The sequence below is a fragment of the Rhea pennata genome, chromosome 7 (assembly GCF_028389875.1).
Source record: "Rhea pennata isolate bPtePen1 chromosome 7, bPtePen1.pri, whole genome shotgun sequence".
In the NCBI taxonomy this organism is placed as follows: Eukaryota; Metazoa; Chordata; class Aves; order Rheiformes; family Rheidae; genus Rhea; species Rhea pennata.
Window position 1 is genome coordinate 10637287 of NC_084669.1, and position 19198 is coordinate 10656484.

The 19198-nt window shown below is 39.3% G+C and overlaps 1 protein-coding gene and 1 long non-coding RNA gene across 2 annotated transcripts in view; one reads left to right on the plus strand and one right to left on the minus strand.

The window, feature by feature from the left end:
* Nucleotides 1–19198, plus strand: part of LOC134142583 (uncharacterized) — a 69353-nt gene that overhangs the window by 4557 nt on the left and 45598 nt on the right. The gene's annotated exons all lie outside the window — the stretch shown is intronic.
* On the minus strand, nucleotides 229–11941 carry ACSL5 (acyl-CoA synthetase long chain family member 5). Its single transcript, XM_062579672.1, has 20 exons — nucleotides 11786–11941; nucleotides 11115–11223; nucleotides 10422–10486; nucleotides 10246–10347; nucleotides 9783–9882; nucleotides 8366–8544; nucleotides 7658–7690; nucleotides 7371–7422; nucleotides 6727–6800; nucleotides 6177–6254; nucleotides 5015–5149; nucleotides 4422–4556; nucleotides 4231–4326; nucleotides 3612–3684; nucleotides 2585–2673; nucleotides 2388–2504; nucleotides 1913–2056; nucleotides 1240–1341; nucleotides 805–876; nucleotides 229–369 (listed from the first exon to the last, which is right to left on the minus strand). Exons 1-20 carry the CDS (start codon nucleotides 11939–11941, stop codon nucleotides 229–231), a joined length of 2052 nt encoding a protein of 683 aa, XP_062435656.1.

Consider the following 19198-nt stretch of genomic DNA (forward strand, 5'->3'; position numbering starts at 1 on the left):
AGTTCAGGCTTTGCCTAGACATTTGATGCTTACTCCTGCAAGATGTGGACATGGCCAGTAGTCAATTACACCATAACTGTCTTATCTGAAGGTCATTTCTCCCAGAATATCAGAAGCAATACACTTAAGTTCTCCTTGCTCCCCTTCATTCATGCTTGTGTTTGCCATAAGTGATGTATTAGCACTGATATTTGTTTTGATACTTCATAGAATTTAATTTAAATACATTTATTCCTGCATACTTGAGTAAAGGGCCTCAATCTGATTCTGGAAGAATTTAGCAAGCTCTGTTCGCTTTGCCTTCAATGTTGGTGTCAAGAGTCCATTTTCTACAGAGAACATCTCTGTGTGGATGTACAGGTCTTTAACCTATGTAGAGGGGAAAAAAAAAAAAAAAAAAAAAAAAAACTTGTGACACAGAATTGCTTAGAGGATAAGCATAATAGCTCTTCGCAGATCTCTTGAGCTCAGTGCAGGAACTCATTCATTCTTGGGAACTCCAGTAACTAAAATTGTTCTTTGATGCAAGTTAAACTCCTTTTGACTGACAGCAAGATAGGCTGGAACTACAGCACAGTTCCTGTGGCCCATGGGTAATCTCCACTACATGCCATAGCAATTGCTACTGTTGTCCTACAACTGTGGCTTGGTCAGTGCTCCTCTACTGCCTACTACAGGTGATCGTCCTGGAAAACTTTCTTGGGTCCAAGCCTGGCACAGTGAATAATGATAGTAGTGCAGACTTCCCAGCTGTTGTATTAGCAATGCAAACATTTGTGACAAACAGGGTTTGCAAGTACTCACTTGTTCAAAGGATTTAAGGCCAGCTTCTTTCCCCAGTTTGACTATATCTTCTAAAATAGCTTTCTTAACTGCCTAGAAGAGACACACAGTTCAGCAGGAGCAGTGGCTGAGGATCATACCTACTGCCTAGTCAGTGAAAACTGAAGGTGGCAAAAACATGTACATATTTCCACATTCAAGGTTTCTCATGTTGAAGCGACTTCTAGGTCACCACTATCTTCTCAATGGAAAATAAGCAGTAATAGCCCTTGAAACCTCAAGGGATACCTGTACTTTGCCAGCTTCTACTTTAAGGCTGCATGACTCACCCAGCTTTAAGCCAGTTTAATTGACAGAAAAAATGGGTAAAAGTGAAGCTGAAGCAATATGAGATTGGACTTCAGAATTAAAATATTAATATATTTTATAACCCACTTAAAAGATAAGACCACTCACTGGATTTTTGCAGACATCTTCATAGGAACCTTTTATTCCCAGTTTTGCTGCAAATTCTGGAAGTGTCTCAGGATCAGGAACCACTATGCCTACTAGCGAAGACTGAAAACAGAGGGAAGTAGTCATATTTAGACAAAGACTAGGCATATAAAATTACTTTTGTAGTTTATGGGAGAACTTGATAATGGACAATATTTATATACTAAATCAATGTCCACTTTTCGATCCATTTCTAGGATTTGGAAGGTAGCTACAAGGACTTCAACTTAAATCTTAACTTCTAACATCAGTAATTGAAGTAATACTTTGCCTCTGTTATTTGTGCTAAACTCCTCCTCCAGCAATTGCTTTTGGCTGGCTTACAGACTGAAGACTGGAATCTACAAGTGTAGGTGACAGCTCTGTGGCAAAGGAGTGAGCCTGACATACTGATCCCATTCAAGTATGTAACTAGCCTTAACATGACTTTCAATTTAATGCCAAGATCTCCTGTTCTGAGGTATCAAAGCAAAGGCTGAAAACAGCCCAAAAGGTCTGAAAGGAAGCTTCTATAAACAGATTTCATAGGAACAGATTTCATTCAAGGACTCTTGTATATGCATATATTTGTACCCTGATCCAAAACTCAGTTTGGGGGGAATCTTGCATGGTGCTTACATTTGACACCGCTTACCCTCAGGCTCTCCCCATGTACAAAGACTTGAGCTACAGGAGTACTTCGAATATAGATGTTTTCTATCTTCTCTGGAGCAATATATTCTCCTTGTGCAAGTTTAAATATATTCTTTTTCCTATCAATGATCTTCAGTGTTCCATTCTAGAAATAGAAGATAAACATCATTAAAGTCCCAGTCTTGCTTTAAGAAGCAGGACTAGAGAGCTCCTTTATTCTGCTCTGGCAAAGTATGAGAAATCTACTCTGCCTGATCATTATGGGAGTGAAATTCTTAATTACTGACCGAGCAGGTGTTATTTGAGATTTTCCAAGCTGATTTGTCTTTGGAGCTTTGCCTGGGGCTATATGGTAGGTGATTTAACAAAATACCTTGTAAGGCTTTTATCCTCGGATCCACTTCAACTTTTCAAACACCTGTAAACTAGTCCAAGATTCAAATCCAAGAGTTGATATGTAGTAAGTTATTACTCACTGGCATCCATTTCCCTATGTCTCCTGTGTGGAGCCAGCCATCTTTATCAATTGCTTCTGCTGTTTTCTCAGGGTCTTTCAGATAACCCTTGAACACATTTGGTCCTTTAATGCAGACCTACAGCAAGCACAGAACATTGTAAGTTACCCAGTCTTATATTTCAGTATTTCCTGATATGCACAGGAAGTGGTAGCTACCTCGCCTTCATTATTAGAAGAGAAGTAGTTCATTTCTGCCACATCATCTAGCTTTATGATATTACAAGCTAACGGGGCTCCAACATGGCCTAAGGGGAAAAAAAGAAAAAAGCAAAAACAAAGATAGTTAGGTTTGATGGATTCCACTACCAAATGACTTTATTTGATATAAGGCTAGAAAGAGTGGGTCTTGAAGTGGGATCGGAGAACTCAGATATCCTTTGTATATGAAAGACTGAGCAATAGCAGAAGCCTCATGGCTCTGTGTTCGCTGCTTTAGGAAGAAGTGGTGTTGTTTAAAGGGGTCAGACATCAAATGCTCAAGAGCATTACTGTAATGCCATTTGCAGACACTTTGTGCAGGTTAAGCAGCAGCTAAGCCTGGATGCTTTGAGCCATTTATTGGTATAACCAGGCATACTGGTCATGTGCCACACTTGCCCTCACAAAATTCCCTCATTGTCCCTTGGTCTTCATTTCTATTTTATACTCATCATCTGTAGTTATGTCCTTGAGGACAGTGAGTGACTTGAGTTTGAGTTTAAAATTCCCAATATTCAAAACATCCTTGCTAAGATAAAAGTATCTTCGAGTAAGGGTAGCTCTTCCTGAAAATATTCAAGAAACATACATGTCTGGCTTGTTAGTCCTAATTCCTTTTTGAGAAAGATGAATGTTTTGAGAGCTAAAACTAGTCTCAAAGCCCTTTGAGAAAAGCCTTTGTCTAGTTTGCTCAGACTTGCTCATCTGCAGCCTTGCAGATGCACCTTTCTTGTGTAATGGTACTAGATAAGTTCTAGGCTGACCTAGATCACTTTACACAAGAGCTCCTTGTCTACTTGAGGCAGGAATTTATTTGGGCACCCTGTTATGCATATAGGTGTGAGTGTTGCTACTAAGGATCACTTTGAGGGAGGTTAAATACCAGGATTTATTTTTCATTGAACTAATAGAAGTAGAGCACCTAAATTTGAGTGCCACTTTCTATCGGCAGTTGTGGGAGAGTTTGAGTCTCAAGCTGCTATACCTGTTGTCCAGTCTCCAGGCATTGAGAAAGTACATCCAGCTGAGCATTCAGTCTGGCCATAAGCTTCAAAGATCTGTATGAGAAAGGATGAGCATCCCATGAACACCGAGTCCTTGGTATGTAAGAGCTCAACAATCAACTATGCCCAAACACAAGTCTTCTTTTTAGGAATGAAGCCAAGACAATTATAGCCTAATTCAGACTTCTTGGTGCTATTGGAGTGATCAGATAGCCTTCAAATTCAAATGTCCAAGCCTTACGCTGGTCATCTTGTTCTCTGAATTCTGTTTTCATATGTACTATTGTGGGGCTTGTTGACCACTAGGGTAAGCCACAAAGCTCAGGGGCAGCCACCTGACTTACTGCTGGAGATGCACGTTCCCATTTTTGCTGCTCAATTTCCCTTCTTAGAGCCCACAGGATATTTTTCCAGTGGTGCAGTTTGAAGTCAGTTAGCCCTGCAGAGCTTGTTCTTGATACAATTAACTCAGATCCAGCATCCTGCAAACATTGAAGACCCTGACTGCAACCTCTCCAGCAACAAGCCTGGCAAGATTGTTTATGCCCAAATAAGTGACCATTAAACAAGTCTTAATGCAGAAAAAAATAATCAACTTACCTGACAGCCCAATGCTGCTCTGAGAAATGTCAGGACAGAGGGAGATATAGGGGCTGCACCCGTTACCATTATACGCACCTGTCCACCCATTGTTTCCTACAAGAGAGTTAGAAGCTATCACATCCTCTAGTATTACATTGGTCAGGTTACTTACAGTTACTTACAGTTACTTACAGTTAGAGAGGACATACCTGAACTTTTTGGAAGATTAACTGATCCCAGATGCTGTCATTTCGAATTATGCCCTGCTTCACTTCAGCCATCTTCATAGTCACGGCAAAATTTAACAGGAGTTTTTTCACTGGGCTCTTTGCACCACTTTGTATCTGCAAGAAAAAGTATCACTGATCCTTGGGTTTAACTCAAATCTGTATCTCCACTTAAAGGCACTGTCTCTTAATTTGATAAATCTGTCTTCACTACTGCTGTGTTCTAGGAGATGAACAAAGGGGCAACACTAATTTGTGTTGCTGCTGTCATACTTCAGCCACAGCTCTGAGGAACAGTGATCTCTAGCTTTGCACTTGTTTCATTTTCGTTCTGAAAGTTAAGCTTTTTGTCTCTGAACAGCAGCAGATCTAATTCAGTCATGACTGAATACATTGTTCTTGTACTAGAGGTCCAAGGGCTCTTTTCAGCAACTGAGAAAGAATTTTAAAGACTTCCCTCTGCTAAGGGGTAATTAACCTAGCAAGGTCGTTATGCATTCAGTTGCAATGTGAAGTTGCATGCTTGCTTAAATGCATGAATCTGAAGATAATTTAGTTAAAAATTGCTCACATACCTTATCATATATTCTATTGAGCAGTCTTGGTACAACTGGGAATAGTGTTGGCTTCAGGGTTTTCATGTCATCTGTTAGCAACTTGATGTCTCCTTGGAAGAAGCCAACTTTCCCTCCACAGCTGTAGACTACAGTCTAAAAATTGAAGAGATCTTAGTTAAGAACAATTCCTAGCTTCATATTAGCACTAATGATTTGTTTATGGAAGGCAGCATGTTTTCCAGTGACCATTAATAGGAAAGATCTTACTTAAATAGATTTGAGGAAATAAATTTATCATGTTTTTTTACTATAATTTGATTTACAGATGGTCAGAGGCATTGACTTTGCAACCTTAATATGTAGTCCACAAATGCCACAAAACAAATTCCGTGTTATATTTGAAGAGAGTCAATGTGGATTTTTACATACTTGTGTAAGAGCTGTTCTATTTTGATATCCCTTGAGTACCCTGGAAATCTCAGTTAGTACGAAACAATAGAAGAATTTAAGAGCTTGACAGAGCTTAAGATATGACACATTCTGTTTTAACTACCAGCTCAGGAACTGACGTTAAGAGACTAGTTTGGGGACTATTTCATGCAGAAGAGTTAGATCCAGCTACAGAGGTGCTAACACTTCCTGTAAGGAGGAGCTCAGAAGGCTGAAAAAACATGTTTTTCTTCCTTCTGTTCTCCTGCTCTGCACTTTAGCAAATGCATCTTCAGCACTCTTAGAACATGCTGGAAGAAGTGCATTAATTGGAAGACTAGCCCTGTACCTTAGGAAACAAATTGGCAGCATGACACAACCCAGCAGAGTAAACAGTGGAGAACATATCAATATTCACTTCCTCTGAGAGTTAAATCCATGGCTTTTAAACTGCTGCCATTTCATGTGTTAGCTTGCTCTGTGCTTTAGATTGAGTGCTAGATGCTGTTAATTTGGCTTGCAGACTTCTCAGGGCATCACAGGCTCAATGAGAGTAGACTGAGGAACCAAGTTCCATCATAGTAACTCAGCAGCTGTATCTCAGAGAAGTAACTAGATATTAATTGGTCACTTTAGAGGTTTTATGTTAGGTTGGTTGCTATGTATGAATTCTCACAGGTGTTATTATCAACTAATCCATACATATAAAACCTTCTACAGAGACTTAGTGGCATGCCCACAGTCTACTTACCTGTACAACTCTCTCAAACATGTGAGCCAAAGGAAGATAGGACATGGAGATATCTGAACTTGTACACTCAAATGTATTCTATATGGGAAAGAACAGATGTTTGTCAGCAGTCTGTATGCCTTCTTGAGTTACTCTGAAGTAGAAAGTGAAGGAAGTTTGGATCAGTTTGAATACTTTGAAATATCTGCTTTTAAATGACAGAAGCAACTCAGACTCTTCCCTTCCATCACCTCTTCAAACCTTGCAACTGAAACCGAGTCAGTGAAATTTGAGACAGAATACTAGATCAGCATTAGTTTCATATTTTGGAAAATAGGGTAGTTCAGCATGCTTGGCATTAGTTCTGATTCATTCTAGAGTAACTTCTCCTTCTGAGTAGAAGTCTTTCTTCAAAGTCAAATTACTTGCAGTACTCTTGTCTTATGGAAACATGGACACTTAGGAAAGCATGAGTTTACTGGAAGTAAACAGTTTGCAGAAGATGCCTGTATTAAAGCCGTTTTAGTGACTCTGAATGACAGCCTGGAGATCACCTTCAGCGGTAGCTTACCTCTGTGCATTTAAGGAATGCAGCAGCATTTGCAACAACATTTTCATGTGTCAGCATGGCTCCTTTAGGAGTACCTTTGGAGAGATTGGGGAGAGTCAGCTGTGGCTGTGACTGCATGTGCTATCAAGTTTCTCATGTTTTGCTTGATTCAGTCATGATAAGAACCATCTTACTATTAGGTTCAGTCATAGCATGCATTGTCTCAACAGATCAGAAATACCCCTCATCTTGGGCACTTTCAGCTATAGATATTATATAAACAGATTTGTCTAGTGAAATTAGAGTAATTAGGAGTAGCATAGAGAATGCTGAAACAAGGCCTTTGTGTAGGGAAGATCAGCATACAGATAGTTAAACAGCCAGGCTCTTTAATGCAAAGACTGTATTTTTCAGAAGGAAAGATAGAGCAAGAATAGAATAGAATTTGTCACTTGTTTCCCAAAGAAGCTTTGTCACTACAATGCATATTCACTAAAGACAATGTCCGAAACAGAAGCACAGTTATAACTTCACACAGTAGAAATATCCAATTTATTCTTTTTACATTTTATGTTGTTAGTGATTCCTTTTCTCCACTGGAAATAAAGTTCTTCCAGCTCAGAGAGATTGTTTTAATGGGGAAATATCAAAATCTACCCTTTTACCTGTAGTTCCACTGGTGAAACACACAATGCAAAGATCTTCAGGCTTAGGAGGCTAGAAGACAGAAGCAACATGAAGTCAACAATCTATGGATTGTTATGTTGCCTATTACTATTTATGTATACTCCATAAAGCGGTACGAATCTAGCACACCAACCAGAAATTCTGTTTGGGAACAGAAAGACAAGCTTCAAAAATCCTGCCAGTCTCCTCTGCTAGCCATGTGGCATAAGGTCTCTTTTCAGAGGTTAGTTTTGCAAGTTCAGAACTGTTCTATAGGGATACTTACAATTGGTTCTATTACGTTGTTTCTTCCCAGCTCCTGTGTTACAGAAAACATAGCTTAATAATTGTAACAAAAAGAAATGCAGCACAGTTAGATAAATAGGTAATTAGACTTCAAAGGCAGCATTTGTTTTTACTTCAACTCTTTATGCTCTTATCTCCTTCAGAGAGATAAGTTAGTCTTTGTGCATTTAGTGCACACAGCTTGGAAGAACTGACTCTTCTTGGAGTTGTGAAAAGCAGGAATTTAGGTGTACAGAAAGTGATCAGAGCTACTTAACGAGTTTGGAAATTATGATTAGAGATATCTTGTTTTATTTAATGTAAGCCACATTTTTTATGCATTTGCACATCCAATACGGCAGATTAAAACTAGTATTGGGATTTCAAAGCAGCCAGTCGTTTGCACTTAAAGTTTAATTAAATTTGTTTATCTTGGTACAACTAAAACAAGAGTTAGGCTAGGGAATTCTTCAGGTTTCTGCATACTGAGTGTCCACAACGCCTGAACAAAATAGCAGTCAATAATTGGATCTCTGCAAGTCCACTCAGCTAAATGTATCAAGTTTTAAAATGATTTTCCGTCAAGATCTCAAATTCAGGTGTGATTATTGGATAATGCGTAAAGTGTCAGTGTCACCAGAGAAAATCCAAAAGTCTAGCTAGCAAGGCATTCCTCTGCAATACCAAGCAGAATCCTTTAGTCACTTACCTCAACTTCATGCAGTGTTAGAATTTCAACTCCCACTTTAGCTCCTCTATCCTTGAGCTCTTTATCAAAGAGATCCATAAGAATGACAGTCTTCAAACATGGGGTCTTTCCTTGCTCACAGTTGTCAAGCAAGAGCTGTGCCTTCTCAGGCTTGTCACAGATCACTGTGCTCATGTCAGCTACAGAAGAGAAGTTACATTTCAGAAGTCTGTTCTGAGGACATAGGACACGAGTGAGTGACAGCTCAGTAGCACATACGTTTAGAACATAGCATTGGCTTCTTATATAGTGAGCTTCAGCCTCTGCATTTGTTCATAGGGATTCAATGACTGGCTTGACAGTGGTAAGAAGATTCCTGCTAAGGTCGGTTGAGTTTATAACTACAATCTCATTTGTTTTCCTGAAGCTAGCCCTTTGTGCTGAAGAACTAAAGACAAATATCTCGAGTCACAGTCAGAATAGGTATTTGATCTTTCAGTATTGCAATAAAAGCTCAGAATTGTCCACTAATTGTTTAGTTTTAACAGTCTCCCTTAAATTTAAGGAAAAATAGACCTGCTTGAAGGAGGTACCTAAAATTAATAATATCTCAATTTCCCTGCATTTTCAGAAGATTTGCACAGAATTACAAAAGCATTCCCAAGTAAAACAACAGAGGACTATGTCTGAACATGCTGGGTCCTAATTAATCACAGCTGTGTAATCCCAGGGCAAGACCTATTGACAAAATTTAGCCACATGACTGTTGAAATGATTATGCTTGTCACATCTTATTTATAGGTTGGGTCCTAGGTAGTTGTGATCATAGTGGATGTTTTTTCCTTCATCTCCCCTAGGACTGGGAGAGGAAGTTTGAAGATGTATTCAAACTTCCTTACCAGATTCTTCTGTGATGGCATACAAGCTGTTAGTTCTGTAGAACCACAGACCCTAACTAGATAGATTTAGACATACACTTCCCCACCAACCTCCTTCCACCCTATGTCCCTCTCCCTTCCGCTCTTTGCATCCTACAATTTGTAAAATCAGAGACAAATATCTAATTTTAATTCTCATGCAAGCTTATCTGTGTTGTCTGATTGTCTGCTTTTCAAGCAGCGTGAGAGTTCAAGATGCCAAACCTCAAATAGCAAATGGTTGGGCCCTGCAGTTGCAGCATGGTCTACATAACCTAGCACATCATTATTAAACTTGTGTTCAAGATGCCCAGAGTCACATGAAGCTCATTGCCTTCTTTCAGAAATTAAACGATGTCCCCTGCAGAAAAGCTTTACAGAAGTGAAGTGTCAATAAAACTAGAAGAGCAACAAGGGCAAAGCTAATCTAAATTGCATCAAATTCCTTTGAACTTCAGCCTTCTCAGAACAGAGCATCTTAGAGAAATCATCACTCTGAAACAGTTAAAGTCATCATTTACCTTTGTTAACAATATATACAATGGCATCTGGCCCCAGAGTGTCATAGAGTGGAACAGCAACCAGTGAGTAAGTGTAGCAGGCATACTCTGAAATGATCCACTGAAGAGAGAAAACAGTAATACTAAGGAAAACTAGCAGCTCTCAAGACAAGATTACCTAGAGACTTTGTGCAGCTGGACTAGCCCATGCACACATCAGTAGTTGAGTCTGTGTAAGGAACATGTTCCTAGGACTCCTGCAGCAGCCAAAACTCAAGACAATGATTGTTTTATTAGGTACCTGGCATGATGTATGCTCAGTCATTAATAAGGGAACTGGAAGGGGGAAAGTCACTTGTGATTGTTCCTAAGACAGCCTCAAGCTATTTAAATAGCAAGTTGATCAGATCTCAAATGACTGGACACTCCTCTCCCTGCTAGACTCCAGAGTACTCTGAGATAGAATAATCTACTTGTTGCTTACCTCAGGCCTATTCTGAGCAAAAATACCAATGAACTGGTTTGATGTTTTTTTACATCCTTTCTGCAGAAGTCCTGATCCAAGGTACTCAGCTCTATCCAAAACCTGTAAGAAAGTTATCCCCCTTTAGCGTTACAATAGTATCCTAAATGAAGTCATCTGTTATGTGCAAAACTCACCTGCTTATATGTTAGCCACTGATAAGGTTGATTGGGTTTTCTGTAGCCCAAACAGGAACCATTTCCTAATGGAAAAGTTCAGAAAAGTAGCTGTAAAACTCAATACTGAAGTTGCATGGCACTTCAGCATGATACTGATAAGTGGGCAATATTCTCAGTCACATGTCTAGCTAACTTCATGGAGCATGCAAGTGAAATGTCCATAACTAAATACTCTGCCCAAATCATTATAGCAAGAATGTTGGCTTCATCCTTATGAGCGATATTTTAAGACCTGGTGATATTTTCTTTTTACAACCCAAATAGGCTAGAAATAGTTACCAAGCTATCATATGTATTTCCATGCACAGGGCTTGGGCCTATGAAGTCACATGGATAGCAACTCATACCTGTTGTGGGCAGGCAGTAATTTTACACTGCAAACTCACATCATAAAGCTCAATTATTTCCCTCTATTACTCTTCACTGAACTCTGCCACCTTAAGCTTCTAATGCTTGTTCCTGACCAGTCTGCCAACTGACACTACTTCCAAATCAGTGGAAAAAATGGGGTCACTAGTCACTCAAACCCATTGAGGTCTAGGAAAGATTTTGCCAGCCTAAACTACTACAGACAAGAGACAGTTGAAAAAGTTTGAAACTACTCGATTTACTTGTGATGAGTAAGAAGTAATTAGCAGCTGCAAAGCTTACCAGAAACATGCAGTCCTCTTTGGAAGACTTCATACATGGTTTTAGCATCTTCAAAGTAATAAGAAAGCAAGTTGTTATCTGCCAAGAGTGCACCTCTTCTGGCTCCTCCCTAGAGACAAAATATGGTTATATATTAGTGCACAACAAATGCAGTGCTACTTGTTATTCAGCCAATCTCCCAGCAAGCCCATTTAAAACATTTTAATAACATCAGATTGTTGGGGAAATTTCATTTTCTATCCTTATTTCAGTCTGGTCAGTTGCATGCAGAGGAACTTTATAGCTGGACAAGATTAGTGTTCAATTACAGGTTAGAGACTGTAATTGACTAAGACCAAGTGTTATTGGTTCCCAAGTTTCATTATGTCTAGTATCCTAGTCCAGCATCAGCCTCAGAGCTGTCCACTAAAAACATATAAACCATTTAAAGTACAGAAAAAAAAATAATGGTGGCTGAGACCTCTGGTAAAAAGCGCATCTAACTCTGTCAAGAGCCACTACATCTTATTCAGTTAATATTTTAATACTTTCCTTCTCTCACTATATACCTGGGAAGGAAAACTATGCATCAGATAGGAAAGTTCTCACTGATACTCAGAGTCAAGAATAGATTGGTGTTCAGAGTGAGTTTCTTAAAAACAGTCCGTCCTTACAAGCAGAATAAGTGTTACCTCAACTCCTATTGACTGCTTGTTTAAGTCAACAGGAGGCCAAACAGGTTTCGGCCTGCTTATCACCCACAGAGAAATGGCGGCTCCAAATACAACGAGGCTAAACAACGCTGGTGTTGGGAGCGGTGAGAACAAGACTTGAAGTATCCAAATCATTGTGCTGGGTCAGCACAGCCAGAGCTGAACCTGAGACAAACAGGAGGTTTAACAAACGGTTAAAAGCACTCACTACCTGTAAGTCACGGTTACTTAAATACTTTGTTAAGCAAAACTACAAATCATTTCAGCAGTTTGCCCCTAGACACTCACAGTACAATAATGAGGCAAGCTTATGCAATGCTTTAAGCCTCTTAAGAGATCTTAAGTTACTTGTCCTTAAAATTCTTAATTCATTCTGTATACACCTCCACAAGAAGCTGAAGCCTGCTAAGTCAGGCCAGGAACAAAAGATGTAAAAATCTTTCTATTCAAGAATCTGTCACCCATAATTTATACTCCACCAGGTTTATAGCTTTAGTTCTCAAGTCTGCCTTGGGAAAACTAGTATGCAATTTCCTAAGTTAACTATAAAAGATACCTACAGCTCACTGAAGTGAACAGTGAAAGTAAGAAAGCCTTCAAGACTATAGCTGTCCAATGGGAGAGGTATTTCTGGAATATGTGTAGGTATAACAAATGTATAAAAGTCTTCAGGATGAGTAGTATCTTCACGTTCAGTTGCCCTTACTGGAAGAAAAATCTATGCTGAACAAGTCTTTCAATTAGACACTGACTGTGTGCTCAGTGTAAGATATGACCCAAGTCAAAACTCCAGAAGATAATTTGCACTAGGAAGTGGTGACCTGGAAGTCAACGTGGGCAACAGAAGTCGCTGGAAAAATACTGAAGCAATTCTGCTGCTTCCACCATCCAGAATCTCCTCCTTGAAAGACAGGGAAACAAAAACTGAGAATGCAGGATTTTCTATAAGAAATGCAGACAAGCATTACATCTGTCTCTTCCCTTAGAAAGAAATATTTTAACTTCCAAGATGTGCTGCTATATTTATGGTCAAGGCAGATCTAGCAGTCAACCACATTTGTTCTAGATGAACTCAGGTATCACCAACTTATCTTTGCTAAGAATCTAAAGAGGTATGCAGAGCATGACACACATTACATTTTGAAAGGGCATGGTTATTCACCTTGCAAATTCCTGTATGCAGAGTCAAGGGAACACAATCAGTAGATAATACTTCAGCCAGCACCTAATTAAATCCCTTTACAGGAAGAATACCAGGCATTCTGGAGCAATGTACTGCAGTTACCCTTTAACTATAGCTCCAAAAAACTTAAAGGTGTTTTCCAAACAGTTAGTAAATTCAGCGAGGTGCCTAAGTCTGAATGTGGGCCTCTGAGCCCAGAATGACCAGAGTTAGGTCATCCATATCAGGTTTATAATTTTGATTCTCAGTTTACATTGGCAATATCAATCAACAATCTTAATGTCTCCTGTAGAGAGAGAGAAGAGCAAGGCATGCTTTGCCTGCTGAGCAGCTGGATAAGAAAGGAAGTTCATCATCAAAGCCAAGATGCCAAAAACATGTCATCTGTGCATCTGATCAGTATGAACTCCCTAGACCTCTTTCCTACCCTAAGTCTTAGTCAATGTGCCCTTCAAACCCTAACCTTGGTCTCATACTTTGAGAAACCCCCTGAAAAATAGTGCTACAGCAAGAAATGCAGGAACAGCTGTGTTGTGGCTCTGCATTGACTGACACTTCCGGTCTCGGGGTATATCACACCTAGAAGTGTGACACTATTATTTCTACAGCACAGAATATTGTTTGTTTCACATCCTTCCTCATCTTTTACCAGCTTGGCCTAGGGAAAATCTGCAGAACCCAAATATGTTGATCAAGTTTGTACTCAGGGCAAAGCCTCCTAGCAGTCTGTTCTAGTGTGACTATTTGGAAGACTACAACGTAAGTAAGGTGAATTTGGCAATCACTTGCCTTTCATGATTTATACACTTGGCCTTGTAACCTATTACTGCAGCAGTTTGTAAACAGCTTTCCATAGGTGATTAAACAGCATCTGGTTTATGGTGCGATTCACTGAATTAGACACTGAGCTCCTCCTGCCAAAGCTGAAACAGTTCAGTCACTTGCTCCTTTGTTATTACGAACAGGATACTTTTTATAGCATCTGAGAATTGAGGCAGCTTGGTAGAAGCATCTCCACTCTCCAACATGAAGAGGAGTTGTACACAAGAACCTTATCCCTTTAACTCAGAGCGCAGTACTAGATCCAAGTGACAGAGCAAACCACATTTGAACCCTTTGTATACTTTAAGCTTGGTTTGTTGCAAGTTAGCAAAATTAGACTGGGGCACATCTATCCTACCATATTTTTACAAGGGTACCAGCATGCTCATGTCCAACTCTTTGGAATTTTGATTAATAGCAATCAGCCTGTGCTATTTTTCTGTCTTTTTCCATCCCCAAATGGGCTGAAAGGAATTTGCACTCAGCATACTCCAGATGAGTCTTCCCCTTTTAAGTCCTTTCAAGAAGCAGTAATAGAATAGAAGTGTATGTAGGCTACTAAACAAATCACATACCTGCTTTGTTGTGCTAATTTTAATGTTAGAAAAGTGCTCTCAAGCGTTCATTTAAAAAGTATTATTTTTAAGATAGTTTTTTTCTTTGTAACAGGAAGGGTTGGTTGCCTATAGAGTGTCATGGTAGAGGTAATCCTCACAAGTGGGGGTCATGTCTATAGCTGATACAGAATTAAAACTGCTTAGTCAGACAGATAAGTGCAGTTGTCAAATAGCTAGTATCTGTTACATAGATTTATTTGACTGAAAATTAATAGAAGGTACCTGTGTGACATTGTTGTGGAAAAGATCAGAGAACCCACTAACCCCAAATGCCCCATTTTGATGTAGATAAGTCACTAAAAAGCTTCAGGGTATTGTCATCACCTCACTGAATCACATGCAAGGCTATTTGTGCCAAGGCATCTAGGAAGACTTAAGAGCAAGGCCTGAAGGATAAGGATATTTGGAGCAGAAAACTCGCTGAAGTCCTGGGAGAATACCTGATCAGAAGTAAGTGTGATAAGCTTTGTAGCAAAGCTTCTGCCCTCAGATTCTGAATTGATTGCGTAAGTCTCTTAACATACAGAAGAGAAATCTTGTAACTAGTAAGGGATGAGTTTGTTATAAGAACAAATGAAAAGGATTTTTAATTAAAAGAAATACCTCTGACAAGTTTATCTCCACAGCGTGGAAAGCATTATATGCTCATTTGCTCCTAATTAGCTTTTTCATAACCCTCTTCATTAGCCTATTTACAATATTGAATAATACTGTACATTCAGAAGTCAAGACATAGTATGTTTTAAAGCTACAAAAATGTTGGTGTTGTATCAAAAAAAAAAAAAAAAAAAGGCACAAATACCTAGATCTTGTCTGCATTACACAAAAATACCTGAAAGGCAATTCCTCTACTTTATGAAGGGTGATAATGACAACAGCATTTTAGTTTACTTTCCAATCAGATTTCCTCTGATTAGCTTTAGCCACTCCTATCAAAGTACATAGGCTGTGGCAAGAGACAGTTAGCAACTTTGTCTCAAGATTCCCAGAACTAGGACAGTTTGTCTACTATGGCTAGAGTTTCTTCTGTAACTACCTGTCAAATTCAAGGTATTGCTAGGTCATCCACCTCTGGCATCTTCCAAAAGGTACTTAAAACTTCTTTCCTCAGTGCTGAGGGCAGCACAGAGGACAGGAATCTACTGTCTTGTCAGAGTCATTTGCCCATGGAAAGAAGACAAATTTTACCCTAGGTCTGTGCTGTGGAGCAACAACGAGCAGAATTTAACCGGTAGATCCAGACACCATGTGGATACACAATACCTAATCTATATCGACTGAGTGAAAATTTAAGCAGGGAATGAAGCATGTGAAGATATCAGGGCATTTCTGACAGCCACCAGCTTCCACAGTAAGGCAAAATCTGAGCACTAACTGCTTTCTTTAGCATGCAGGGAAGTTGGGGTGCTTGAAACCTCTGAGTACTGAGGGGTTTAACTCCTGCTGACTAGAGAGACACAAAATGCACAGGATTTCTCAAGCCATTTCTTTTAGCTGTCTTGTGCAATAAGGTGCTAGACAGTTGAAGTATATTTAGATGTCTGGCCTGATCAGCGGTCAGGGATAAGGTGCGCTAGACTCAGGAGTGCAAAGGCTTAGATTTTATCAGAAGAGATTACGATGATACCAGTTATGCCCTTAATTCAGCAATCCATGTTCTCATTTCTACTGTACCCTCAATAACCTTTAGGACAATTCTTTTGATAACTAGAAGGAATTAAACATCTCCAAGGCAGGAATCACTGGAAAGTGACTGAGCTTTGTGCTTTCGTCACATAAGATGGAAGTTTAAAAAAAGTCAGCTATCTCACAGTAGTCCTTTCCAGACAGCACAGCAGTGTCTGATACTCCCACCCATTCAGAGGCAAGAGTCATGCATTGCATGGGAGATAGTTCTGTAAAATTATATTCTCTTTACTCCAAGGTCAAGCAGATAAGAGACAATTTGCATATACTTTTGAGATCACGAGAACTTGTTGATCAGCATTAGTAAGATAACATATTGATTTCTTCTGAGCAGAAAGAGTAGAGTAGAACTAACTACAGTGGGGCCACCACCTAAAGCAATTTATTAGCCACCATTAGCTCAGTCTTTGCATTTGCTTGCTTGTAGTGCAGGTCTTGCCTGCTCTTCTGCAGATGAGAGCCACTGTGCCACTTCTTATTTCTTGGGATGATTACATCCTATCCTTTCTCCAGTGGCAGCAAGGAAAAGTTGTGTTCAGCAGGATTTGTGCATATATGGCTTTTAGCATCTACAGAGCTAGATAAAGTACAAGGGCTCAGCAGTGATTGCTGAACACAACCATGTACAAATTGTATCACCTATTAATTGAATGCCCTGGGAGATGAGACTTTGAAGACAAATGATATTACTAAATTATGTGAAGAATAAAATCACAGTTTTAGCTCTCATTGCTTTTCTCAGGACCTGGTTTAGAGGCAGGCAGAAATACATTTAAAACAAAAGCTTTAATGTAACATACATTAAGCCTTAAACACACTTGAGATAAGCTTTGCTTTCAGAGTACCTCTTGTGAGAGTTACAGTCAAACAGTTCAAGTATACTTTGAGCTTGCCTGAGAATTGCTCTAACAGTGGATGAGAAAAAAAAATAGGCCTCTGTAACTTACTTTCAGGAAGTATCGTGCTCTGTACCTTCAGACTGTGCTACAGGCTATTTCTGGACCCTGCTCAGACCTAGGCAGAACTGCCTATTAAACCCAAGCATTCAGTATACTGGATTGAATAGAAAGCTCATTATCATAAAGGATTTTATTGTGTCAAATATTGCTGTCCCTGCAACAGGAGCACAATGATACCAGGATACTGATAAGTTCTAAAAGCTGTTTTGTCAAAAAACTTCAAGAATCAAGTGTTGAAATATTAGCTCTTACATCAGGTTTTCTCCATGAAAATCTACCTGTTCAAAAGATGTCTACATAGCAAGATTCTTTACAGAACGCTTGTGCTTAACTAGCACTATAAAGTTTTGAAATAGCTTAAAAATAGTGTAAGAGTGTTACTGTTTACCCTACTAGATAATACAGCATCATATCGCTGCAAAATGTGTCTATATCAGCATTATACTAACTGGAAAATATCTCTAAATACACAACAAGCATGGTTTAAAGAGCTAGCATTAAAGCTTAGCTTGAAAATCCACATAGAATCTCTGAGAAAACTATGATGCGATCATTAAAGCACATTATATAGCCGTATAGAAAGCAGGCAGCATTAATCACTCATAGGTACATGTCTTTTATCTCTATGTGTTAATACAGCAATTCTATTACAAAGAACAAAGAGCAAATATATATCTGAACTTAACTAAGTCTAAGGTTAACATCTAGCTGATAGCATGGGCTCAGAGCAGGCTCTCCTAGCAGAATCAATACATTATCTTGAACCTCACAGCTGAGCACTACATCCGCACAGAGGTTGTACTAAAGCGCATGTGAGTAACCAAAGGCAAACCCATTACCAGTACAAAAAAAAAAGATTATATCTTCTTTACTTACACAGAACAGAGCAGATACAGAGAAGAGAACCAGCAATAAAAATGCACGTATCATTTGGGGGGGGAGGGGGGGAAGAGGGAGGAAAAAAAAAAGGCCAGTTATTCCTTACTTATTTCCTTAAGTAAGCAAAAACCCTTAACAGCACAGCAGCAAAACAACAACCATTAAAAAATATTAACGTTAAAGCTACAACTAGTTCCCTCTCCCATGTTTAAAAAGGTCAGCACGCCGAAAAGCACGCTGGGAAGGGACCGTATGAACGGAAGGAACTAGCAGAGGGCAACTCAAGTGGTTGGAGAGAAATCACAGAGGAAGTTTTCTTTCTTTTTTTTTTTTCTTTCTGTCGAAGAGAGGAGGTTGAACGTGCACACTTCTGAAGAGCTAGGCGAAAAGGGTTCCAAAACCTTCTGACGTTTATGGTTTATATTCTAGCTGTTATTTTTTCCTCCTTATGTAAGGCTGCACACTAACAATTCTCTCACTAGGGTTTTGTTATACATAAGGCTGAGCAGAGCTTTGTAGCCTGTAGTACTAACAAAATACTTTGGTTATAGTATTTTTTTTAACTAACTCTTATAATATGCTTGTTGATGGGCTGTATCTTTGTTTCTGCCTTCCTACTAAAGTGTGTGTGTGTGTGTGGGGGGGTAATTGCTCTCCCCACCCCCTCCAAAAGTTACTTAGTCCTTGTAAAATACTAGCTTTCTGGTGTACTGTAGTCTTACCTATGTGCATCTATTTGCACAGTGTGACAGTGAATCAGATTTCAGACTTCTCCTTCAGTTGTTTCCTGCTATTACAGGGACTTTCTTTACTCCAGAAGGTGTGTTCTTTGATTAAAAGTTTATAGCTGCTGCCATATCCTTTTCTCTCTAATATGCTTGACTAATATAACTAGAATGTTGCAAGAGTTTTTGAGGGGTGGGAAGGCCACAGCTTCACCTACCTTTTCTCTTTAGTATCTTGACATCAGGTCTTAGAATCCATCTTCCTCACTTAGCAGCTTTCCCATCTGAAAGTTATCTATGCTGTGTGTAATCTCAGAATGATTTACCTACCAGGATTACATTGCAGCAAGGCTGGAGTAACATAGCATGTACTTGCATCCAAAATACTGGATCTTGGCCATGCATTCTGCTGGCTAAAACATAGAGCCTGTACTAACTGCTGTTATGTTTTGACTGCTGCAGTAAGCTTTGTGTTATTTAAGCTAGCTTATGTGGTAATTGTGGCATTGTTTAGCAATGCA

Coding starts and splice junctions, on each gene's coding strand:
- ACSL5 (XM_062579672.1), bottom strand. CDS start 11,941: ATGATTTGGATACTTCAAGTCTTGTTCTCACCGCTCCCAACACCAGCG. Junction 6,801..7,370: donor TTTCACCAGTGGAACTACAG/GTAAAAGGGTAG, acceptor ATCTCTCCAAAG/GTACTCCTAAAGGAGCCATG. Junction 2,505..2,584: donor CTTCTAATAATGAAGGCGAG/GTAGCTACCACT, acceptor TGCTTGCTGTAG/GTCTGCATTAAAGGACCAAA.